At 43.1% G+C, this 25850-nt stretch overlaps 1 protein-coding gene and 1 pseudogene across 2 annotated transcripts in view; one reads left to right on the top strand and one right to left on the bottom strand.

The window, feature by feature from the left end:
• Window positions 1–25850, bottom strand: part of GSR (glutathione-disulfide reductase) — a 41688-nt gene that overhangs the window by 5633 nt on the left and 10205 nt on the right. Inside the window, exons 1-10 of one of the 2 annotated variants that reach the window (XM_045535279.1) lie at window positions 21554–21581; window positions 19888–19916; window positions 15231–15319; window positions 13798–13867; window positions 11471–11618; window positions 8707–8761; window positions 5247–5346; window positions 3460–3546; window positions 1365–1523; window positions 633–744 (exon numbers count right to left, since the gene is read on the bottom strand). In XM_045535279.1, coding sequence (XP_045391235.1) covers window positions 633–744; window positions 1365–1523; window positions 3460–3546; window positions 5247–5346; window positions 8707–8761; window positions 11471–11618; window positions 13798–13867; window positions 15231–15319; window positions 19888–19916; window positions 21554–21566 — 862 coding nt within the window. In that variant the 5' untranslated portion in view covers window positions 21567–21581. Of the gene's footprint in view, window positions 1–632; window positions 745–1364; window positions 1524–3459; window positions 3547–5246; window positions 5347–8706; window positions 8762–11470; window positions 11619–13797; window positions 13868–15230; window positions 15320–19887; window positions 19917–21553; window positions 21582–25850 lie in introns of those variants that run through there. The other variant, XM_045535278.1, reaches the window with a different exon arrangement.
• On the top strand, window positions 12974–13152 carry LOC123626738 (annotated as a pseudogene).

The raw sequence follows: 25850 nt of genomic DNA, 5'->3' as shown, positions 1-25850 counted from the left end.
AATTTTTATTTAATTTTTAAAAATTAATTTTTTTAAAAAAGAGAGCACTTTCTAAAGGAGCTGAAGGGCTCTGGGCTTTGGTACGTGACCAGGGTAGGTTTCCACCCCGAGGTAAGGCCCCCAGGACATTCTGGAAAGGCTGGTGAGGCCACATAGGGGTCCAGGCTGAAAGCAGATGGAGTGAAGTCACTAATGGATGGGGTTGGGACAAAGAGCTTGAAATGGGGCCAGTTAACTCTGGAAGCGGCCTGAGGTATGGGACGAGGGTGGCAAAGTAGGGTCGGTCTTGGTTGCCTCAAGTCCAAACAGTCATATAAGAAGATCAATCTAAATTACTTCTTCTGAAAGCCACTTCCTTCCACTGCCACCATGCACAACTCTGATCCAGAGAGTGACTGTATTGTCTATATGAAACTTTCAGTCTTCACTAAGCATTTTATTTTAAGTCTTTTAAGGAAAAATGGTTATTATTCAGGAAATGTCAGGTACCCCCAACCAACATCTATTTCAATGCATTTCTATTAATACCGTTTTGACGACTCAAAGACATCCATCCTTTCCACTGTGGAGAGCTGCTTTGGTTTTATGTCAACACCCAGGGCCTCCCTCACCAAGCAAGGAAGAGACATTACCTGGAGTGAGAAGAGCTTTTCCACACACATCCCCAACTGCGTAGACGCCTTTTATGTTGGTATTCTGGAATTCATCTACTATGATGTGACCTTTGTCATCGGTCTGAATCCCCTAAAATTATAAAGAGACATCACGTAACTACTTGGCCCAACTCCTTCTGCCTCAGCCTCCCGAGTAGCTGGGACTACAGGCATGCGCCACCATGCCCGGCTAATTTTTTCTATATATTTTTAGTTGTCCAGATAATTTCTTTCTATTTTTTTTTTTTTTTAGTAGAGACGGGGTCTCGCTCTCGCTCAGGCTGGTCTCGAACTCCTGATCTCAAATGATCCTCCCACCTCGGCCTCCCAGAGTGCTAGGATTACAGGCGTGAGCCACCACACTGGGCCAGCAGTCTGGCTTAGATACTGCAGATGATAAGGGATTGGTATAGGACTTCGGAAAGACATTCGCAGAGCAAAAAGGAAGTGTGTAAGGAGGAGGTCAGGCAGGCCAATCTAGGTTAGAGGGGGCAGGGGCTTCATCGTGATAACACTAGAAAGGGAAAATAATTTTCTTTTTTAATTTCAAAGGAAGAAGCAATGGAATTTGATGACGAAGTAGATATATAAAACAAAGAGAAAAGAATCCAATACACCCCAAGCGAGTTTGGGGTGTGCAGGGGAAAGGGGTGGGGATCACAGGGCTGCTAACAGATGCGAGAATGTTTTGGGCACACCGAGTCAGCTTACCACTTTGTTCAAATTCAAAGCCCTGGAGTTTGGGTCCCGCCCGATGGCCCAGAGCAGGCAGTCAACATCCGGAATCGTGGTCACGGCGGGTTTCCGACCGGGAGCAGAAGTAACCATGACAAGCTCCAAGCCCGACGAAGTCTTTTTAACCTCCTTGACCTATTGGCGAATAAAATGTGTTCAATGAGGGGGTGGAGGTGGGAAGGAAAGCAGGGGAAACTAGAACAATTTTTAACCTTTTCTAAAAATCCCCACTGAATCCCACTTGCTGACATAGACATTTACTTTCCCCCAAAGGCTACCAACACGAGGACTCCCGGGCGCCAATCTTGTTCCCTCAGTGGCCCCAGAGCTTCCGGGCAGTGGCCAGGAATGTCAGCTCACCTCACCATAGAAACGCTTCAATTTAAAAACAAAGTATTTTAAAGCATATTTCTTAAAAACTGTGATAAAATTTTAAGTCATAAATCTAAAGCACAGTAGTTGGACGTGGGATATGGCAGCATCATTAGGAAACTTCCAGACTGTACAAGCAGTACCTCTCCTGATACTTTTTTTTTTTTTTTGAGATAGGGTCTCACTATGTGGCCCAGGCTGGAGTGCACTTGCACAATCACAGCTGCCTCCAACTGCAGCCTCCAACTCCCGGGATCAAGCGATCCTCCCCTCTCAACCTCCTCAGGAGGTATGACGATGGGCATGCATCACCACGACCAGCTGTATTAATTTTTTTTTTTTTTGAGACAGAATCTCGCTCTGTTGCCCAGGCTAGAGTGAGTGCCCTGGCGTCACCCTAGCTCACAGCAACCTCAAACTCCTGGGCTCAAGCGATCCTCCTGCCTCAGCCTCCTGAGTAGCTGGGACTACAGGCATGCGCCACCATGCCCGGCTAATTTTTTTTTTCCATATACATTTGTAGTTGGCCAGATAACTTTTATTTTTAGTAGAGTCGGGGTCTCGCTCTTGCTCAGGCTGGTCTTGAACTCCTGAGCTCAAGCAATCCACCCGCCTCGGCCTCCCAGAGTAATAGGATTACAGGCGTGAGCCACCGCACCCGGCCTGTATTAATTTTTTTGTTTTAGAAATGGGGTCCCACAATGTGGCCCAGGCTGGTCTCAAACTCCTGGCTTCAAGCAATACTCCCGCCTCAGTCTCCCAAAGTGCTGGGATTATAGGCATGAGCCACTGTGCCTGGCCCAGCCTGGCATTCTTGCTTTTATTATGTAATGTGATGTGGTGTATGTTGAAAGGGTGAAGTGGTGGGAAGGGAAAAGGAGGATCATTTTTACGAGGCTAATTCTCTAGGAAAATTCTGCTGAAATTCAAGTGATTTCCTGAGGAGTAAAGTACTTTGTAATCTTTCTGTCTATAAAACCCAAATGGGTCAAACGGTACACTTTAAAAATAGATTCCATAATATTGCCCCAAAACTAAATATAAATCTGAAAAATAAGGATGTGTAATAAGGCATCTGAGCACAAAAATCAAAGTTTTAAAATCAAAATTAAAAAATCAAAGTTGATCTAGATTCAACTGTCAGGTTTCTAATCACTTGCACCTTGAGTTCATTAATGTGAAGTACGGCTGCCTAGGAGAAAGAAAGTAATCAGGAGCACTCTAGAAGTGGGATACATTAACTGGGGTAGACACAGAGTTTGTGATTATAAAACCAATTGTGGGCCGGGTGCGGTGGCTCATGCCTGTAATCCTAGCACTCTGGGAGGATCGCTCGAGCTCAGGAGTTCGAGACCAGCCTGAGCAAGAGTGAGACCCCCGTCTCTACTAAAAAATAGAAAGAAATTATCTGGACAACTAAAAAAAAAATATATAGAAAAAATTGACCGGGCATGGTGGTGCATGCCTGTAGTCCCAGCTACTCAGGAGGCTGAGGCAATAGGATCGCTTGAGCCCAGGAGTTTGAGGTTGCTGTGAGCTAGGCTGACGCCACAGCACTCTAGCCTGGCCAACAGAGCGGAAAAAAAAAAAACAAAAAAACAAACCAATCGTGTGAGCCACAAGGGAAAAGTGAGACTCTCGACAGAGAGAGGGACAGACCACTAGGGACTGCTGGCGTGCCCGGGCTCGGCCCACGCACCTGGGAGAACTTCAGCACCTCCACGCCGGCGTTCTCCAGCTCTTCCGTGCAGTTGGCGCTGATTATGGAATCAAAAGTCCTAAGTACCTGTGTACAAACGTAGGGATGGATGGTGCGAAAGGAAGAAAACTTGAGTAAAGACAAACTACAAACTTGGCAGGGAAAATTCAGCATTATCCTTCTTCTAATCTCCTTCCTCAGTGGCCAAATTGGGAGTGGGGTTTGAATAAATCCTCTACTTTCCCCTCTAGCCACCCCCTGATGTCTGTGCTACATGTGACTTCACCAACTCCTGTCGGACAGTTCCATGGACAGCCAACCTTCGGGCCTCCCCTATCTCCACGGCACTCTCCTTCCTCCCAAGCTTGTTTCTGTTTTCCTTAAGTTCAGGGAACAGAAATTCTGTTTCCTGCAGGGCCTGCTTTCCCTCTGATCCGCTTGAAGGGAAGGTTCTCTAGCGAAACCTCCTGGTCTAGCCAGCAATCTCAACAGCTTAGCCTTGGAGCTTCAACTGTGATGACCTGGGCGCAGGGCTCAGGTGGGAGGATAGGAGTTATTCACAGAGTAGTTCTAGCATGGAGTTACACCGGCACAGGGAGAAGAGGGAGAGTGAGACTGCTGCATTAGGGACAGAGAGGACAGGAAGCCCATGCAGATGTGGCTGCTGAGGGGCCAATTTTCCAGATGCAGGAATTATCCCCCCTACTGATAGCCTGCTGTGATTTATTTACTTATTTACATAAAAATGCAGGCTTAGCTAGCCCCTCTGATTTTCTCCTTCCTTCCAGCTTGCTGGATATAGTCTAGCAATGCAAAATAATAATGTTTGCCTATGAAAAACAGTATTCAGCACATAAATTTCCTGGGGTTAATTACAGGACAAGTCTTCAAGCCAAAAAGAGAAAGTTCCTCGGAGTCCACATTGCCTAGGATCGTTAGTACCCCTCGTCTCCCTCCTTCTGCTCGTGTAAGAATCAGAAGCATAACGTTTGAGTGGTCAGGGGTCTGGTAAATCCTGTTGCTGCAGAGCGAGGCTCCAAAGACATTAAATGGCTTGCTCAAGTCATGTGTTTGTTAGGGACAGCCAGCAGCGGGACCAGATTCTTAGGCCGACACTCGCTGCTGCTGCACACCGTGTCTCTGGAAGCTCTAACATGGTGTCAGGACAACAGCAGCGCTCAGCAGGATTAATCAGCCAAACATACAAAGCAATACCTCATCAGGCAAAGACAAACATGGAGGCTGGGTCCAAGCAGAAAGAGGACTGGTTTGGGCCTTCTGAAACCTTAGCTGACACCCAGTTGTGATACTAATTAGCAGCCACAAAATCTCTTGTGGCCTTAGTTTCTTCATCGGTAAAATGAAGTTCAAGTGGGTGAGCTACAGGGTTCCCTGGAATGCAAAGACTTTAGCAAACTGTCTTGACTGAGGGGTAAGAATCCAACACTACCCCATCACATGGAATGGCTTTCCAGAATGAACAGATTAATTTGACAGTGTGTTTAATGTAACTAAGGTTCATATTTAAGCCCACATGCCTCCTTATTCGGGCATCTGATGACCATCTCCCAGTTTAACCAATGCAAAATTATCATCATCAACTAGCAGCTGGGAGGGACATGGGCCCAATTCAAACTTGGGCGTAGCCGTCTGTGCAACAGACCAACGGACCTCCGCCTGCTCTTACCCCACCAATATAGTGACAACATAAGGAAAACTCTCCCTCCAGTTTTTTTTTTTTCTTTCAATTAACATCAAGGAAAGGGAAGAGAAGAGGTAGAATTTACCTTATCGTGCCGTATCATCAGTGAGGTCTTAGAACCCAGGGCTGATAGGATCCCAGCTATCTCCACAGCAATGTAACCTGCACCGACTATGACACTGCGGCTAAAATGAAAGCACAGGGTTAACGTTTTTAAATAAACTTATTTTGCAATAATTTTAGATTTAAAGAGAAATTGCAAAGACAGTACAGCAATTTCCCTTATATCAGTTTTCCCTTACGTTAACATTTCACATAACCAGGGTACATTTGTCAAAGTAAGAAATTGGCATTGGTACATTACTATTGACTAAACCCTAGATTTCAGATTTCACCAGTATTTCTGCTAATCTGTTTTTTCTGTTCCAAGATCCAATCCAGAAGACCACAGTACAATTTATTTTTTTAATTTTTATTTTTTTTTTAGAGACAGGGTCTTACTCTGCCACCCTTGAATTCCTGGGCTCAACAGATCTTCCTGCCTCAGCCTCCCTCGTAGCCGGCACTACAGGTGCACCACCATGCCTGGCTAATTTTTCTTTCATTGTTTGTAGAGATGGGGCCTTGCTATGTTGCCCAGGCTGGTCTGGAACTCCTGGCCTCAAACGATCCTCCTGCCTCAGCCTCCCAAAGTGTCGAGATTACAGGTGTGAGCCACTGCACTCGGTCTACGCTGCAATTTTAAGTATAAAATATCCCTTTGTAGAAGAAGAAAAATGTTTTAAATGTTGTTTAGCCTGATTTCCTCAGAGGAGAAACAAACACGTTTGACACTGGAGAAGATTCCTTATGCAATGGTCCTCACACCTAAAACTAAAATCAGGGCCACTATTATTTGCCTCTGTTCAGTATTTCTCCTTGATGATTATGCAGTTCTATCGATCCTTGCAATATGATCAAAGGTCAAGTTAAGCAAGCCATTTTTAACGGGTAGGATAGATGTACAGTCAAACTAAACTCACTGTGAATAAATTCTGGTCTAAAAAAGAATTGTGAGCACTAGCTCCATGCTCGGATGAAGGTCTGAATGAATGGTGGAGAAGTTCTAATCCTGGCCCTAGAACTATAATGTTGACTTCCACACTGCAGCTTGGACAGTAAGTGCCCTCAGCTCGGGCTATCCCATTTGGGGCTGGAGTCCTCTACAGCTTCCAACACGGTGCTCCACCATCGTTACATTAGTAATCAGAGAAGAGCAGAGGACCCCCTTTCTCTAATACCTTCCCCAGGCAAGGTCCCCAGACTTCATAGATGGGCTGGATGAAGGATGAAGAACCCAAATTGCTTCAACTCAGAAGTGATGACCCTCTTATCCTACGACATATAGTAGAGAAAGACAAATTTCTACGTAGTTCAAAATCTTCTTCCATCTCTACCTTCCTCTTTCCTCTTATATGTTGACCTCTTTTCCTTTGAGTCTTCTCTCCCTCTTTTCTTCTTTCCTCTATCTTCTCTTTCTTCCCCAAACATTTATTATTTCAGCCCTACTTCATGCCAAGCACTGCTCTAGACGGGATGGATAACGGTCCCTGCCCTTGAGGAACTTCTGAGGGGGGAATCTGCTGGAGTCTGTTGAGGAAGACGTCCACAGTCAGTGCTTGCAGGGTAGAGAGCTCAGAAAATGCTGCAGCTCCCTGAACAACAAGTAGCTTTTGCCAGGGCTGAGGGATGCTGCCCGAGCAGAGAGAATACACAAGAAAAGGCACAAAGCAACTTGGCTTCTTCAGAGAATTGCAAGGAGCTCAGTGTTTTCCTCTCAGCTCCCAGAGGGACTTTAATCCTGCCACTTTCCGCTAAAGCATCCACTGGAAACAACCTTTTATTCAGTGGAATCCCCAGAGCATTTCTATTTCTCTCACTGTGGCCCCACAGGACTACTTGTACCACGGCGCCCGTGGGGTTCACGCTTCAGCCTCAACCGTGAGCCCTCTGAGAGCAAATCTTCAATCACTGCATTTTGCCTGCATTGTTTACTTATTTACTTGCCTGAATATTTACTTATTCACCAACATTCTAATAATGATAAAGGAGACTTAAAGAGAAAAGGAGAAAAAAAATCACCTGATTGTGAATTCATTTTTCTTGTGTTCCCAGAGCCTTTCGTTTACAATATGCACAAATGTAGATATTTAAACTATCAAATGAACAGATATCTATGGTGAAAGTCTCCAAGGGTGAGTCTAGACTGAATTCTAGCATCTAAACATGACAAGTCTTGATCGTATTTCTGGACACATCCTCATATGTGTTGTGTCTTTCAATCATAAAATCAAACAATACGAGGTGGATCATTTAACCCTAAATCAAACAATACAGGGTGGATCACAAGGAAAGGAAGGCTGTCCTCTAACACACTCCCAGGCCCTGACAGCAAGTCTAAAAGGACTGTAGGCTTTTCTCAACACTCCTCAAAGCCAGAAGACGGCCTGGCCTCAGTATCTCCATGGGGGGACGTGGCCTGTGTGGCTGTGGCACTGCAGAGCGGCCCTCTTGTCCCTCATCCGCTGTCAAGCGGAACCAAGGGAAAGGCACAAGCATGGATTATTAGTCACCTTCCCTGAAAGCCTTATGAAAGCACAGGATCAGGGCCTCAAACTGGATTGGCGACAGCTGCCGAGGGAGCAGCAGAGTTGAGCAACACGGCCTCTGGAGTGAGCGCTAGTCAGGACAGAAAGGCCAGTCTCTGAGCCCTCAGGGTCCCTCCTCGCGTTCCCAAGTGTCATCTCTTTTCACGAGTGAAGTGAGGATCCCTCTAACCTACAAAGCCTGCAATGCGCAGCACCTTTGAATTAGAGAACCAATCTTCCTCATTATCTCTTCCCCCTCTATGACTCTAAATCCACATCAGATGTTTACTAAGGTTATTGAGACAAATACATATCAAGAACAATGTCAAAAAATTTATTTTTGAGGCTGGGCATGTGGCTCGTTCCATAATCCTAGCACTTTGGGAGGCTGAGGCAGGAGGATCGCTTGAGCCCAGGAGTTGGAGGCTGCAGTGAGCTATGATGACGCCACTGCACTCCAGCTGGGGCAACAGAGTGAGACCCTATCTCTAAAACAAAATGAAAGAAAATGCATTTTTGTGAGCCTGACAGAACCTTCATTTATGGAGACCCCTCTGCACCAGCTGCTTTGAAAACCAGAATCAGCTACCTTGGACACTGTCAATTCATGCTGTATCAAGTTGAAAAAAGAAGCCAGCTTTAAGAGTTTACTATTTAGTCTTCAAATTACCCTGTATTTGATTTTGATTCTAAAAATTTTGCAATTGCCTCTAGCCACAAGCATGGAAACTTTGCATGATCTACTGAGGGGCACTAGTGAATGAGATCCCCAAGGTCATACAAAGAGAAGAGGTGGGAAAACAGAATTCAGGAAATGCCTACATTTGCAGTGGCAGGGAGGGGGAGGAAGAAGAAATGTTACGGGAGAGAGGGAGACGGGATGAATCACCGAGGTGAGGTGAGGTGAGGTGAGCTTACCCAGGCAATTCTTCCAGTTGAAAAAATCCATCACTGGTTATTCCAAGGCTGGCTCCTACGTAGAAAAACGCAACTGCGATCACACACAGCATTGCTCTTTCTCTTGTAAAATAGTCACAACATTTCATACAAGAACCAAACACCTTCTCAGCCAACATTCTCTCTGTCTTGACAAGTTTTGTTGAAGTCTCCACTTGGGAAGCTGCCAACCAAGTCTTCCCTGACTGAGTCAACATTTTTATTTTCTCTCTAGAAATTGAAGCCACGATGGCTAAATCACTTTTAAATTTCTCTGAAGACCTAAGACGCTCTCGGCTCTCATGAACAGGCTCTTGCTGGCTCTGCCGCACCCTCACACCCCAAGTGTAGGCAGGAACCCCCCACTCAGCCCTAGACCTCTTCTCTCAGCTCGTTCCTTCAGAGGTTTCAACCTCCCTGGGGAGGACTCCCAAATGCAGGGCTCCGGTTCCATGTTTCTAACTAACTCACTGTCCACTTCTCCGTCTATTTAGAATTGAACCTTAACTTTATCTTCCAAACCACACCTCTCTCTCTTAAGTTAACCACTTCCGTTAAAGGAGCCACCTTCCCTCAATAATCCAGACAAAGTCTTAAATTGCCAAGCTGTGATTCCTTCTCTTAGCAGCTCCTACCCCTGTATCCCATCAGTCACTAACTATATTGCATTTTACCAAATCCTGATTTCAGGTGTTGAATATATTTTTTTAAATGTGTCTTGGAATCAAGGAAACATAGTAACTGATTCTTCCTTCTTTGTGTCTTTTATGCCTGTTCTTGCCTCTCGTCCCGGACCTTATAGCAGAGGCTCAGTAACTGCAGATCTGAACCGAGATTTTTCTATCACGTGTCAGGTGCAAACACTAACTGCACAGACAACCGCACCGGTATTCTAACCGGTCTCCATCCTCTGCGCTCTCCCCCGTTCCAGTCACTGTCGGATGAGTTTCTAAAATTACCACTTAGATCTTGTCACTCCTCTATTTATACGCTAATAATTATTTGTCACAGTTGCTGTGAATTTAGAGATTCCTTAATTTGGCTTGAGGAGTTTCCACAATTTGGCCCTGACCCAATTCCAGTCTCAGCTCCGAGTACTCAGCTCAGAATTTTAGTGCTAGAAAAATTGGTTGCATTGGCTGAATGTCTTTCAAAGACATCTTTAGCACCCAGTGGTATTAATTGAGCACGTAATGCTCAATTTGTGAGCACTTTTCCTAGGAAGTCTTTCTGGATCATGCCTATCCTACCTCTGAAAATTTTAACCCTCACTGTCTGGCAGTGACCTTGCAACACTAACATTTTATTTTTTGCATTTGTTTTTATTATATGTTTTTTAAATTAACAAATGTATACGTTAAAAATTTCAAAATGTATAACAGAGTATGTAGTGAAATATGTAGTGAAATAAACAGAGTGAAAAGCAGGTTTCTTTCCGACCCTACAGCTCTTATCCTGTCCTTGGATGGGGTCACCATGACAGGGTTCCCGAGTATCCTCCCAGAGATATTCACATATGTATGGTCTCCCTGCCTTTTTAAAAAGACGTAAATTACAGCATACTATACACACCGTTCTAGTCTTTTTTTTTTCCCACTTAACAACAAAATTTGAATCATTCCTATCAAGGATGCTTATGTCCAATATTCCTTTTTTATTTTTTTGAGATAGGGTCCCGCTCTGCTGCCTAGGCTAGAGTGCAGTGGTGTCATCATAGCTCACTGTAACCTCAAACTCCTGGGCTCAAATGACCTCCTGGCTTAGCCTCCCACGTAGCTAGAACCTACAGATACTCGCCACCATACTCAGCTGATTTTTCTATTTTTTTCTTGTAGTGATGAGGTCTCACTATGTTGCTCAGGCTGGTCTCAAATTCCTGGCCTCAAGTGATCCTCCCGCCTCTGCCTCCCAAAGTGCGAGGATTACAGGCGTGAGCCACCGAGCCCGGCCCCAACTTTTAAGTTACTTGAGAACCGTTATCTTTGCATCTTTCATGGCAGCTATTCTTTACCTTCGGAGGTCATGACACTTTTTAATAGCTGGTGAAAATTATGAATCCTATTTCCAGAGAGGAAAAAAATTGCATAAATGCATACACATTCAAAATTTTCCATATAAATTCAGGCTGGTCATGGGTCTTACGAAGCCAATCCATGGAGAATACAAAAGATGTATAAACTATGTTCACCATGCACAAAGTCCTTATGAATCCAGTTGGGGAGAAAGACATGGACGAGGTGTGCTCATGATTCATCCCTGGGGCTTGGCTCCTGTGCGTATAAAGTGCAAAGGCAGATACAACCACCTCTGAGATTCCTCAGTGCTTTAATCTTCCATACTTCTCCATTCAAGAGAGAAAAGTATGCACATAAAGGTTCACTTAGCTAGTTAAGCTATATCCTTACGAGATTTTTCTCCTGTAAACAAAACAGTAAATACATGTGTCTTAGAAATCACCCATCAGATAAACTGAAGCTGGAAACAATCTATGCTACACCGGGAAGGAAGGAAGGAAGGAGGCTCTCCCTGATTTTTCTCCAACGCCTGCGCTATGATCTGACACTGGAGCCAAATTAAATCACTTAGCCAGTTACAGGTGGGCTCCACAGAGACCTTCTCTAATAGCCTTTTTCAAGAGAAAGAACCAGCAAAGGCAGATCCCACGGCATGGCTGGTCAGGGTGAAAGCAACGGTACATTCATTCCTCCCAACCGTTGTCAATGAGTGTTTGCCTTGGAAGACTCACCAGGGATCTGGCTCTCGTGGGGAATGGAGGGCACACCACCTGTGGCAATCAGGATGTGAGGCGCGGTGTATTTCTTCCCAGTGACCTCTACCGTGGGCTTGGGATCATTCGTGAATGCTGCGTGGCCGTGGATGAAGTCTATATTGGACTAGAGAAGGAATTGTGGCATTAGCCTGTTCTTAAGATAAAACAAAAACACCAGCCATAACTTATCAGCTCTTTCATTTCTCTACTGAAATGGTTTGCTGATGCCAAGAGAATTCTCTGTTGTTTGACTTTCTGCAGAACTCCTGACTCATAACTGATACTTAGGTCAGGAGGTTGCCATTCGAGGCCTGAAGTGTACAATAAGAAGAAACAAAGGTGCTATCTTGGGTCAAAACCCAGCAACCAAAAAATACATGCAAGTCACCCCCACAAGAAAAAAGATGGCATCTTTGACTCCAAGCATTGAGGGAGAAAGCCTTCCCCACTCGCAATGAAAACACATCACAGAATGATGTATTTGGAGGAGGGGCAGAAGCCTGAGAAAAACAAATGGATTAAGGTGAAAAGAGTAGAGACAAAACAGAAATACTCTGGCCAAGGGAGGAAAATGCAATGGTTGTTTGTGTTTTCTTAAACAAAAGGGAAGAATATCACAAAATTACATGACAATGAAGTTCTATGCTAGATGTGTCGAGAACTCAGACGTTGGTTTGCTCTTACTAGAAACTTCTGCACCGGGACTTTCATTTGGGGGCTGCTGGCAAAGCTTCTGCCAGCCCTGATGCGTGTCCTGGCATGCAAATGGGGACGACTTAGGAGGACAATGGAATGGAGGAAGCATCATTACCAAACAGAATGTTTTAGCATTTTGGAACATGCTTGGTTCTGCATCGAGTTATCTCCTCCTTTCCAACCACCCCTCCAGGCCTGTCCCTGCAGGTGCCCGGCTTAAGCTGCATCAAGATCAAAGACAAACCACTAGCTTCCAGAACAATCTTCCCTCAGAGGTAATGATTTCCTGTGCAGCGCTAGATAAAAAGGGGTGTGGGTCGAGTGTCGATAGTACAGATAGCAGTCTAGGGGAGGAAGTGCTGAGACTTTGATTTGCATTTTCTAGGATATTAGACAGAAAGTTTCCTCCTCTATACAGAATTTCTGTATCAACTATAACTAATTCCTTCTCCATGTGGTCACCGTAAGCTATACTACACATCAAGATTTGTTAAGTATTAAAAAATGCTGATTCCTCAGTGATTTTCCTATCTCTTTTGCAAAACTATTTTAGCTACCTCCATTAAAAAATTTTGTGTGGGGATTTTAGCATATAGCCAGTGGTATCCCTATACGCTGTGATTTTAAGGTCTGACAGCCTTTAAAAATCTCTTGTAGTCAGTGCATAGGGACTGTAGGCCCTTAAATATATTTTCCCCCTGAATTGGGGATTAAGGTAAAACAAGATTACTCTCCAAAAATAAATCCAATGAATGGTTAGAATCAATATAAAAGTATATGAGAAGCTTTGCACAGTGGCAGTATTGTAGCCAATGAGGTTTATCCGAGGTGCGATTATTGCCAATTAAAAAAAAAAAAGTATATGAGGCTAGTCATCTGTAGAAGCAACCCACCTTAAAAATTGGTTTATAAATATGCTAATGAGATTACAGTGGACCAATATCATCAAGAATCTATTGATCTAACTATAACCTAAGAAATCCTAGAAACTGCAAAGTGACCCTGCAAAGGCAAATGAAGGGTGGTGGCAATATGCTGTCAAGAAAAAGAGAATTAAATGATGCATAATTTATCGATGTCACTTGCGTGGTCCCAGGTGGACGAGGTCTGACATCTAACCACTAAGGCGGAAAAAGCCTCAGGTTAGCAAAGGACAACAGCCAGTTGCTGGAGGCAAACACATTTTGCCAAGTTTTCCTCATTCTTCGCTCATAAAAACAACCTTTGGAATCATAATTTGGTCTCCTGAGTAGATCCAGCCACCAAGGGTGAGGCTGTTCTGGGCAAATGAATACCGGCAGGTTTTCAGCCAGATAGTGTCCCTGATTTTAATGACAAAACTGGCATTCTGAGGCATAAATCAGTCTCCCATGTGTGAGATTTCTGAATCTAAGTGACAGGCCAGACCCACTCAAGACGTAGCCACCAGGGGAGGCCCGGTCTACCTCTGAACGGGTCAGAGGCTTCTGCTCTGACAGGTTAACTTCATAATCGTTAATCACAAATGAAATAATAGAAAAAACAAGAGCTCTAGCGACAGGTTACAAGTCTAGGGTACTCCAGCAGAGAGCAGCTCCGTCTCAAAGTTCAAAACCCTGCATACCCACCTTGGTTAGATTGTTCTGATATATGGTGTTCAGGCGGCTCACATAGGCATCCCGCTTTTCCTTAATGACACTGCAATGAAACCTCAGTCAGTTCTCAGAAACAGGATTTTCCTCTTCCAGTTAGTAACGAGGACGTCTGTCCCTGAACACCCCTGAGCAGAGAATCACAGACCGTCAACAGGAACGGCAGTGAATGAATGTCTCCGAAAACAGCCACCCCTCCCCCTGTCCACCTGCCTCCCCAGGCGTAGGATCCTCATTCCACTCAGCGGGGGATGCTCGGGCGGCTTCCTCTCTCTGCCCAGAAGGCAAGGACAAACGCTTCTGCACAGCGCCTAGGATGTGGTGGCCACTTAATAAATATGTGTTGAGTAAGTGGATTTGCCAAAGTTTTTTGAAAATTTGATGGCTTCAAAACATTTATGGCAGTTCCTTAAAAAGTTAAACACAGGATTGCCATGTGACCCAGCAATTCCACTTCTAGGTAGAAACCACCAAAAATTAGAAGCAGAGATTTTTTTTTTTTTTTGAGACAGAGTCTTGCTCTGTCACCTGGGCTAGAGTGCAAGTAAGTGGCATTATCATAGCTCACTGCAACCTCAAACTCCTGGGCTCAAGCGATCCTCCTGCCTCAACCTCCTGAGTATCTGGGACTACAGGCACGCACCACCATGTCTGGCTGATTTTTTTTAATTTTTAGTAGAGATGGAGTCTTGCTCAGGCTGGTCTTGAACCCCTGAGCTCAAAAGATCCTCCTGCCTTGGCCGCCCAAAGTGCTAGGATCACAGGTGTGAGCCACGGGGCCAGGCCCAGAAGCAGAGAATTAAACAGATACTTGTATACCAATGTTCATAGCAGCATTATTCACAATAACCAAAAGGTGGAAACAACCCAAAAGTTCACTAATGAATGAATGGATAAAGAAAATGTGGTATTATCCATGCGATGGAATATTATTCTACCTTAAAATGGAATGAAGTTATACATGCTGCAAAATGGATGAACCTTGAAAACATTATGCTAAGTGAAATAAACCAGACACAAAGGAACAAATATTGTATAATTCCACTTATATGAAGTACCTAGAACTGGCAAATTCATAGAGACAGAAAGTAGACTAGAGGTACCCAGGGGCTGGAGGGAGGGAGGAATGAAGAGTCATTATTTAATGGGTAGAGTTTCTGTTTGGAATTTCTAGAAATGGATAGTGGTGATAGTTGCAAACAATATAGTGGTGATGACTGCACAACAGTGTGAATGTACTTAGTACCACTCAACTGTATACTTAAAAACAGTAAAAATGATAAATTTTCTGTTACGTACATCTTAACCACAATAATCCCTCCACCTGCCCCCACAAAAGTTTATGGTTCTTAGTTATGAAAGAAAAATATTTACATTTGTAATTGAACCCTCTGAGCATGAACACTTACCGCCAGTTGAATTTACCCTCACAGCTTTGAAAACCGTAATCAACGTGATCGTGCATGAATTCAGAGTGGACAGCTGTGTTCCACATCACCTGTGAAAGAAAGACCCAAAACAGTCGTACATAAGTCCGGAGGGAAGACAGGAACCATGAGTGAATGGTAACTCGGTAATAGCAGATAAAAATACTGAATTAAAAAAAAAACTTAAATTAAAAAAACTAAACATTTTAGAGGAGAAAGTTAACAACTCTGACCAGATGGATTTTATAGTGAGGCTTCTGAATGTTGGGGGATATTACTTCTGTTAAATTACCTAGTTTATAAACACTGTAAAAATAGGATATTATGGACCTTACAGTCCTTCCTTTAAAACATATTATTGCTCACGTTATCTTTTTAAGTTTCTTTAAGACCTGCCCTTTTGGATTCAGTTTCAGGAAATGAAATTGCGTATGTAACTTTACAGGAAAGGGATTTAGTAAAAAGCTATTATATAAAGTCGAAGACTGGCTGGGTGTGGTGGTTCACACCTGTAATCCCAGCTTTTGGGGAGATGGAGGCAGGAGGATTGCTTGAGGACAGGAGTTGAAGACTAGCCTGAGCAACACGGCAAGACCCTGTCTCGGCCGGGCGCGGTGGCTCACACCTGTAATCCTAGCACTCTGGGAGGCTGAGGCGGGAGGATCGCTCGAGGTCAGGAGTTGAAGACCAGCCTGAGCAAGAGCGAGACCCCCGTCTCTACTAAAAAATAGGAAGAAATTATCTGGCCAACTAAATATATATATAGAAAAAGTTAGCTGGGCATGGTGGCGCATGCCTGTAGTCCCAGCTACTCGGGAGGCTGAGGCAGGAGGATCGCTTAAGCCCAAGGGTTTGAGGTTGCTGTGAGCTAGGCTGACGCCACGGCACTCACTCTAGCCTGGGCAACAGAGCGAGACACTGTCACAAAAAAAAAAAAAAGACCCTGTCTCCACCAAAAATTGAAAAATTAGCCAGGCGTGGTGGCGAGCACCTGCAGCCCCTGCTACTTGGGAGGCTGAGACAGGAAGATCGCTTCTAGCCTGGGTGACAGAGTGAGACCCTGTCTCAAAAAAAAGGTCCAAGACTGAAATTTTAAGGAGAATGAATTCCTATTCTGTATTCAGTAACTACAAACATGCCCTTATCAGGATGTATGTAACTACACAACTGGAATTCAAAGCTTCAACACATCTCTTATAGAATGTAGCTGTAGAATGTCCAAGGCCTTGGACCCCTCTAAAGGTTCACTGAAAAATCATTGCCATGAGGCAGATTAACTGGAGAAAAGGCACACAAGTTTATCTAAGGTGCTTACACATACTTGTAAGAAATATCTAGAATTGGCAAATTCACTGAGACAGAAAGTAGAATAGAGGCACCCAGAGGCTGGGAGGAGAGAGGAATGAAGGGTTATTATTTAACGGGTAAAGTTCAGAATGAAGACCCAAAGATACAGGGAAAATTGTCCATTTTTATGTTTAGGTTCAACAACATATGGACAGCTGTGTAGAAATATGATTGGACAAAAGGGTATGATCTGATGCTAATAGACTGAGTGGGGGAGCCCAGCAAGGCCTGTCTGTCTAGATTATTCGTGGCCTGAGCAGCATCCTTCCTTCCGGGTGTGTGGCAGGACCCTCTCTGGAATGGGGGGCGGGGATCCCATGACCTGCAAACAAGTAGGTCAGATAATTCCCTTATGGCTTGCTTTTACATGGAATAATTTTAGGTTTTTTGTTTGTTTTGTTTTTTATCCATTTAATACTTTCAAAAATTTTAGGTTTTATGGCTGGCTTTTGGGAAAAGGGTTCTGTGGCTTTTATGACCCACCTTGGGGAAGAGGGATTCCAGCTTTGATGGCCAGCTTCAGGGAAGAACGGGACTGAGAGGCGGGAGGGTTAGAGAAAACCTTGGGCTTCTGAGGCCTTCATTCCGGGGTGCTGTTTTCTGAGCTCCAACATAGCTACAATCTGTAGAGGTCTTATATGCTAACTAATCATCACGATAACGGAGTTCAAATTGGCATCGAGAACTCTAGATGACAAACTACCATCTTCCTTTGTCGGATAAGCTTTAGACTCCATTTTTTCCTTGGATGCCTTCTTTGTACCTATCTCCCTATATGCCTAAAGATGAATATATTGATGACTCTGCTAGATTTTTTTAAATCAAGGTGAAATTCATGTAACATAGGATTAACCATTTTATCTGCTTGCTCTTTATCTTAATGCATATGGAAGATTTATCAGCACCACAAATAAATCGTGTTATGTTAATGAATATCACTTTACCTCATATCCCCACCAGGTTAACATATTTATTTGTTTCCAATTTGCACTATGTGTAATGCTATGGCATTAAACAACTGCAGTGGGCATTTAGGCCAGAGCTCATCAGGGTGGTAGGTACCAAGCACACCCATCCTTCTGGTTCTTTCTCTCTTGCTACCTCGCTCTACCACTCGGGCAGGGGAGTTACTCTGGGCTTCAGTCTGTTCTACAAAAATAAGAGGCAATTACCAACTGACCCTCAAGAGTGCAAAGCACTTTGAAATCAGTATAGCCCTATAAAAATATAAGATAAATGCCTACCACATGTGATCAGAAGTAGGTAAAACAATATATGAGACAAAATATTTCAGATTCAGTTTTCTATGCAGTATTAGCTCAGTGGTATTTTTTGTTAATAAGGTAGCACCAATCAACACTGACTTTACTATCATAATTGGTTTAGGCTACATAAAACCACCTTACGGTTAATTTACATAACTCATATAGCCATAATTGCATGACTTCAAGTAGAACAGATTCCAAAAAGTAGAACTAAAAGTTAGAAAGAAAATAATTGAGGGAAAATATCCCAAAGGAAAAAAGAAATCTTCCTAAAACAGAAAGAAAAAAAAAAAATCTGTACTATGGAACAGATTTCAGAAAACCTTTCTGGAATTACACTCAGGGTTCGTCACTAATGAGACTAGGATGTTTGTTTACATAATACCGAAAAGACAGCAATGTAAAATGTAATGCCAGTAACAAAAGGTTGTAAGCTTGGGATTATAACATGTTTTGAAAGTACATTCAAATGAGGATTAACATTATTTGCAACTATAAGCAAGAGTCAACTTTGGAAATAGGAGCTGCTGTTTCTTCCTCTTTGTCGAGGGTAAAGTATGGGTTCAAGGTGACCTGCACCACAGATATTAAGACCAAAAAAAAATCACTAATGTGGAAAAGAGAATCCACAAGGCTACAGAACTTAATGGGAATACTTAAGAGTCCATTCCCTCATTTGGCTGGCTCTCCCCATTGAGAAAAAACTATCCTGTGATGTAGATGACCAGTCTTAATTAGTAGGCCGAGATATAATCTCACTCACTCTAAACCAATAGATCAATGGATCATTTTATAAGATCATTCCCTTGTGATGTCAGGTAATCAATTCACTAGCCTGTCTGATCACTCCTGAAGTGACCCAATAAACTTGAATTTCTGGAATAGAAAAGGTGGGACTACTATCCATAAAGGTATCCATCTGCTGTACCAAGAAATGTCATTCAAATAACTTGAGAAATACAACCTTAGAGATACCCAGAATCACATGATACACGATTTTAAAATGAGTAATTTATAGTGAAATATACTTCTGTGTTTAAAACCAAAACCTACCACCTACAAAATAAAATAAACAAAACCCGAACAACCATCTTGACACGTCTTTCCAGGAGAAGAAGCAATGCTAGTCTCCCTGGGAAAAGCTGGTTTGCACGTGCCTTGGAGCAGGGGAAAGACCAGATGGCTTGCAGCAGACTCAGCAAAGTCACCCAGGGTGCCGGTACTTGGCCAGGGCCACGTGAGGGAGGAAACTCTGCCTGTGCCATCATCCACTTAACGTCTTGGTCACATCAGCATTTGGGCAGATGTTGTGTAGAAACGTTTTTATTTCCTGGCTGGATCTTCCTAGTGAGAAAAAGTGATCCTGTATACATGGAGGGTGCTTTTCTTTCATGTCGTGACTACAGGTATTTTTGGTCAGTCTTTGTTCCCTCCGGGCCATCAGAAGTTTGAGGTCACTGTGTTCCATTCCCAGTTACCTCCCCACTGGGCGCACCCCGGGAACGCTGTCACTCTGAGAACTTCCCACGTGGTGAAGGTTCAGGATGAATTTCTTTTGCATGTGTGATGCAGTTAGTGTCCGGGAGCTAATATTTCTGTGGCTATCTCCCCTCCTTCATTTCTTCCTAGCTGAAAATGACACTCACTTGCCCAGTCTCCGGCAGGGGGTAGCTTAAACCTGACCAGGGTGAGAACGTCCTGCCAGGTGCTCCTGGAACCACCAGAGGCCATGAGGATTCTGATTATACACCCAGGATGGCAGGAGACGGGGCAGAAGCCAGGATCGTTCCAGATATCCTCAAGTGCTAAGCCCATCTCAGCCACTCCCTGTCTCCAGGCTTCTTGATAAGTGATATTAAAAAAATATAAACAAAAACCATCCTATTGCTTAAGCCACTTTTAGTGGGGTTCTCAGTTCTTTTCTACAGAAAGAATTTTAACTGATATGTTTGGAGACATTCTTGTTCTGATCATGATTTACCAAATAGAAAAAGGATTGTGAAGGGAAAGAGAAATAAAAATCCTACCTTTTTGGGCACACATCCAACATTCACCTAGAAAAGAAAAAGGACATACTTTAAGGATATTGGACTCAAACCATCCAACGAACCCGCAAGAAATAATACCCTAAGCATCACGCAAGGAGACATCCTTGAGTTCTGAGTCACAATGAACTATTAACAAATTCTATAGTTACTTCCTTTTTTCTATTATAGAACTGGAAAAGATGAGAACGTTATTTTCCTTATGTGATGAAGTTGGGAATTTTACTCATCAGCATGTTCTGAAAAAAGGCAGACAGACAGAAAGTGCAATCAGATCATCTGAGCAGCTGTCTTAGGAGATTTCTGGGAAATGTACTGTTGGGAGTAGGTAGATAAACACCCGGATGGCCACTGAACAAAACCTCTGTGGAAAGCCACATTATTCTTCAGGGCCAAAGGACAATGAACCAAGTAGTGAGATTTATGCAGGCCATTAAGTCTCACAGAATTGCTAGAGATAGACCACAAATTTGACTCTTAGCTTCTAGCAGCCAATACACAAAAGAAAACACAAATAGTTAATAAGATTTCATCAAGCAAAAAGTAACCAGATATTTAACAAAATAACTAATCATACTGGTAAGGCTAATTCCTCCCAAGGGTCCTTATAAACAAGCTTCAGTGTACATCCTTGCACATTTCATTTTTGTGCACATCTGTTAATTTTCCTTTGATCATTTTCCTAAAACTTCCTTTTAAAAAAAACTGGGTTAAGTAGGACTCTAATTTACAAGGCCTGGAGGGTAAAAAATGTGGACTTGATTGAATGAATAAGCCATTCAGGGTACCCTAGCTGAGGAGTTGCTTACAGAAGGAAAACTAGATTGATCTCACTTTTTTGAAAGACAAATTACAGACTGTTAGCTCTCTAGACCTGCCAGTGAATGTGTATTTCAGATGCCCTTTAACCTTAGAAATACTGACTGGAAGGCACTGGTGATGTGCCTTGGCCAAGACAATGAAGTTAGGAGACTTAACTGTATATCTTAAAAAAAAAAAAAAAAAAAATCAATATTGTTCACTTGGAGGGGAGGGGGTGGGGCAAAAAATGTTCACACATGTCTATTGACAGAGTGAAGACTGAACATTTTAGAGACTGGTACATATTTACCAAAAGCATAAAAATATAACGTATATGGCATGGGACTTGGGATGTTGATTAACCATTAGGAAACAAATTTGAGAAAACCTAAATATATATTAGAGCTCACAAAAACGGCTTTGATTTATGACTATTTCTAAGCATTTAGCCTAAAGAAGTAACCTAAGATATAGAAAACCTGAATGTACAGAGAAGATCATGTTATGTATAAACACATATATGACTATAGTTATTTTCATTATGCTATTAGTATATAGAAAAATACTCATGGAATCAAAGTGAAAAAACAAGACTAAATAGAAAATTACATGTAAAAACAGAAAAGGTAAAAGATAATTAGGCAATAAAATATTTTTCATCTATAAGACTGGTACAAATTTAAAAGATTGATTATAACCAGTGTTAGCAAACACTTCCCCTTGGGTCCAGAAATTCTACTTTTAGGAATGTAACCTAGAGAAATAAGGTGTTTTTTGTTTTCTAGTGGAGGAGAAAGTTTCATGTTATGCTCACATGCCCAAAGATGCATGTATAGAGATATTAGCTGAAGCACAATCATAATGAATAACTGGAAACAAGTTAACCATCCAATGGCAGGGAAATTATCAGTTATTTACTTATTTGGGATTGTTTTTCCTGAAAAGAGAGGGGTCATTAGGATACTGATGACTTGCAAAAAATTAAATAAAAGAAAAAGAAACAAGAGTTGGGTCATATACTGCCTAGTTTTGGACTTGAGTTTTTTTCAATGAGATTATGCTACAATAAGAATTCTAAAGGCAAGAGAAGCTAGAACTCATGGGATTGAGAGAGGGGTACAGAAGTTAAGCCTAATAAATTAAAGGATTCAACACCTACAGCAGCATTACAAGCACACTATGGAGAAAGTACTTTATACCAAAGTTACCCATATACTTGGCACCAGTGTGAAAGTCGGGCCATCTTGGCCCTTAGAAGAAGTATATTCCAAAATCTTTTTTTAAATTGCCTTAAATAACTTTAGAATAATCTATGGCTTTCTACCTAGTCTGCCCTCACATCTGGCCAGCTGAGGATATCCTATTTCTCAACCCCCAAGTAACCTGACAAAGTTATGGGTATAGATGGAATGAGCCATTTCTAAGGAAGGAGGATGACAGGAGTTTCTTAACGGTAAGAGCAGAGGAAGGTGGCAGAAACCCGGAGGGAAGAACAATCCTAGTGCCTTAGTGGGGGGCGATCGTATTATCAAACCCGCCTTTTCCAGCTCATTTAGCAGACAGTGCACTTCCTGGTACCTTCAATCCACACCTTGATATCCTGCAGTCTGCAGCTTACATTCACTAAGAGGCTGCAGCTAGGACAGACTCCCAAACCAATTTCCCCCAACACAGAGGTGATTTCAGTTTGCTAAATATCACTCTGCTGGTCCTCCAGCCACCTTCTCTGGCTTTCCGGGAAACCTTAAAACCAATTCAGGGTGTCATAAAACACTAAATGTTCTGAACCACTCCCATACATCATCAATTGACTTCTCATGTACGTTCGAAGCTATTCTAAAGTTATTTAAGGCAATTAAAAAAAAAAGGTTGGAATATGCTTCTTCTAAGGACCAAGATGGCCTGACTTTCACACTTTCATTCATTCAGAAGTACTGGTTAGGCACCCACCTGTGCCAGGCATTATGCAAGGGAAAGCACTAAATGGATCCAGTCCCTGCTGTCATGGAGCCCACAGGCCTGGCCACAGAGAGGCTCTCAGCCCATCCCTGAGCAGCGGGTCAGAAAGCAGAGGAAGAGGGTGGTGGAAAATTGTGACCCTCTTGGGCCAGAGAACCTGCACTCCAGCACAGCACACTTTGGGGCCTAGAGCTTTGGAAGACAGAATGCCTATGACCCTGAAATACTACTGTCCAATTTTGGACGCTCCTGGAGATAGGCCTCTGGGGGTGTCCACTGGTTTTAGAGACCTATTTACGCTCCAGCACAACATGACATCAGGGGCTCTCACTTGGAAGGGATGCAAAGCACATCTAGTGACGTCCAAAGCTGGGGAAGTCAGGGGCGAAGAGCTGGTCCAGTCCTGCTCACCCCTGCCCACCCTTCTTCAACAATGTGTGCATCAGGCTGTCAGAACCTCAAGCCAGACAGACAGACAGGGAGTTTGACTCTCAGCTCTCCCACTTAGTAGTGGCTGTAGCTGGTAAGTTTCCAAATCTCTCTGAGCTCAGTGTCTCATTTCAAAAATTGGGAATGATAGTACTTCCATTTTAGAGGTTTTGAAAAGGTTAGAGATAATGTGTGTAAGTACCTATGTCTAAGTTAAGATAGATCTTATGGTGACGCTGACAGCTCTGAATTATTTCTGCAGTCCGCTGGCTCCTGTGTGCACTCAAGGCATATGGAAAATGGGGGACACTCTCCCCAGGAGGCTCCCCACCTGGAACAGATCAACTGATCGCAAAGAAAGTTTGCCTCCCAGGCTGGGGCAGGAGTGTGATGAGTTCTCAGGGCTCTGACTGCCCAGAGGAGCACACAGCTAAGACCCGAAGCCTACCACACTTTCCACCCGGCAGATTCCTTTGATGCACCTTGGTTCTCCAGGTTGGCCTTAACCAATAATAGGCCATAGGAAGAGACAAGTTTCTCATGTGCTCGTCAGTAAACTCATCGTCACGGGACTCTTGTAACTTGGCTTCCCTTTCCAAACTGACAATACATCTCGGAGAGCTTCCTGCTCCAGCCATGCTTGATGTTCAGCATCTTTCTGTTCAGTGGACCTGCCAGCACCGTCAACAGGGAGCCCTCTACGCAGAGAGTCTGGTGACACAGGTGGCAAAAGTCAGAAGCTTCACCACTTTTCCCAGGGCTTGCCCCCTTACCTTCAATTCTGCCTGGACAGGTACAAACCTCACACTGCCTGTGCTGGCGGTAAAATGAGACCTTGGTTAACGTGTAACTGTCCCTGGCGAGAATGTCACCTGTGCTCAATCATAAACCTCCTTCCCCTGGTTCCCCACTCGCACCCCTCACCACAGAGTTGCCTACAGTTTCCTCCCTCTGTCTTCCTTCTTTGCAGCCTAAAACCTAGTGCAAGACCAGGAGGACGAAGAAGCACTTAGAAAACAGACCAGTCATCATTTGCAAAACAAAACACAATCGAGTCTTCGACTCATTCTATTAGCAACTATAGAGTGTCTATCTACTACGTACAAGACACTGTTCTAGGGGGCTTGGAACAGATTGGTGACCAAAACGGAACAGATCCCTGTCTTTGTAGCATTTCATCAGCTTTATACCAACAGTGGCCAAACAGTGTACAAAGTATACAAAGTAGAATCTAAAGCAGGGGTAGGGAACCTGTGGCCTTCTAGGTCCTTACGTGCAGCCTTTTGACTGAATCCAAATTTTACAGAACAAATCCTTTTATTAATACATGTTTGTTCATCTTTTATATTTTTATTTTATGTTTAAAACGAACGTATTAAAAATACTAAAGTACAAAATAACTTCAACGAAAACAGTCCTCCCAGATTGACCGGCACAATTAGAAGATCAATAAACCGTAAGGGCTAAATTGACGGCTGCTACACTCATGATTTAGTTCTAACTTCCCCCACCTGGCTGGTGCCCACCAGCCTGCAGGAGGCTGCTTGGCGAGAGCTTATGGAGGTCGAGTACACCAGTCTGTTATCAGCTTTTGGCAATGGCGCACTGAGTTTCTGTTTGAAATGGAATTTGTGAATAGTTGCACAGCTCAACAGTATTTTTAAATTCTGTCTGTGTCACAGTCTCTCACGTCAAAGAAGACCAAGAGAACACTGAAAGGAAGAAAACAGATTTTTTAATGAGGACTGGGAATTGTATTATTATCTTGTTTATGTTAAAGATAAGATGATTTGCTTGCTTTGTGATACTGCAATAGCAACATTAAAGAAATTCAATGTTCATCAGCATTATAACACTTAGAAGGACCACAAATATTTTAAATTAAAGAGAGAGACACAAAAGGTTGTATTGCGTAATTTAAAAGATGAAAAGCCTGCTGGGTGCGGTGGCTCATACCTGTAATCCTTAGCACTCTGGGAGGCCTAGGCAGGAGGATCCCTTGAGGCCAGGAGTTCAAGACCAGCCTGAGCAAGGGTGAGATCCCATCTCTACCAAAAATAGAAAAATTAGCCAGGCATCATAGCATGTGCTGTACTCCTAGCTACTTGGGAGGCTGAGGCAGGAGGATCGCTTGAGCCCAGGAGTTTGAGGTTGCAGTGAGCTACGACGATGCCACTGCACTCTCCGGAGGTAACATAAAGAGACTCTGTCTCAAAAAAGAAAACAAAAAGCAAAAGCAAAGACAATTCTTTCAAGCAGCAATAAGATCTGGAAATAATGCCACTGAAGCAACTTATAAAGTAGCTTATTTACTCAGGAAAAAAGAGAAGCCATTCAGTGATGTAGAAATTGTCAAAGAATGCATTGTTAAAGTTGTAGAATGCTTAGACTCCGATAACGTTTCAAAGTACAAACAATTTCCTCTTTCAAGAAGAACCATAACTGGTCAACAGCATAAATCAGCCTTCAGTTTAACAGAACAACTTCATACAATACTTCAAAAGGAAAATATATATTATTCAATCGCTTTGAATGAATCAACTGATATTACTGACTCGGTGCATGTTTTATACTTCATTTGGGTCATAACAGAAGATTTTCTTTGTTACCAAGAGTTACTCGCTTTGGACCCTCTTGCAAACAGAACACAGGGAATAGATATCTTCAATAACTTTCAAGATAAATGTCGTGAAGTTGGACTGAATTTGGTAAATTTAGTGAGTGTATGTACAGACAGTGTACCTTCCATGACAGGA

This window comes from Lemur catta, chromosome 22 (assembly GCF_020740605.2).
Source record: "Lemur catta isolate mLemCat1 chromosome 22, mLemCat1.pri, whole genome shotgun sequence".
Lineage (NCBI taxonomy): Eukaryota > Metazoa > Chordata > Mammalia > Primates > Lemuridae > Lemur > Lemur catta.
Note: the sequence above shows the minus strand (reverse complement) of the source record. Positions and strands in the feature narration are given on the sequence as shown.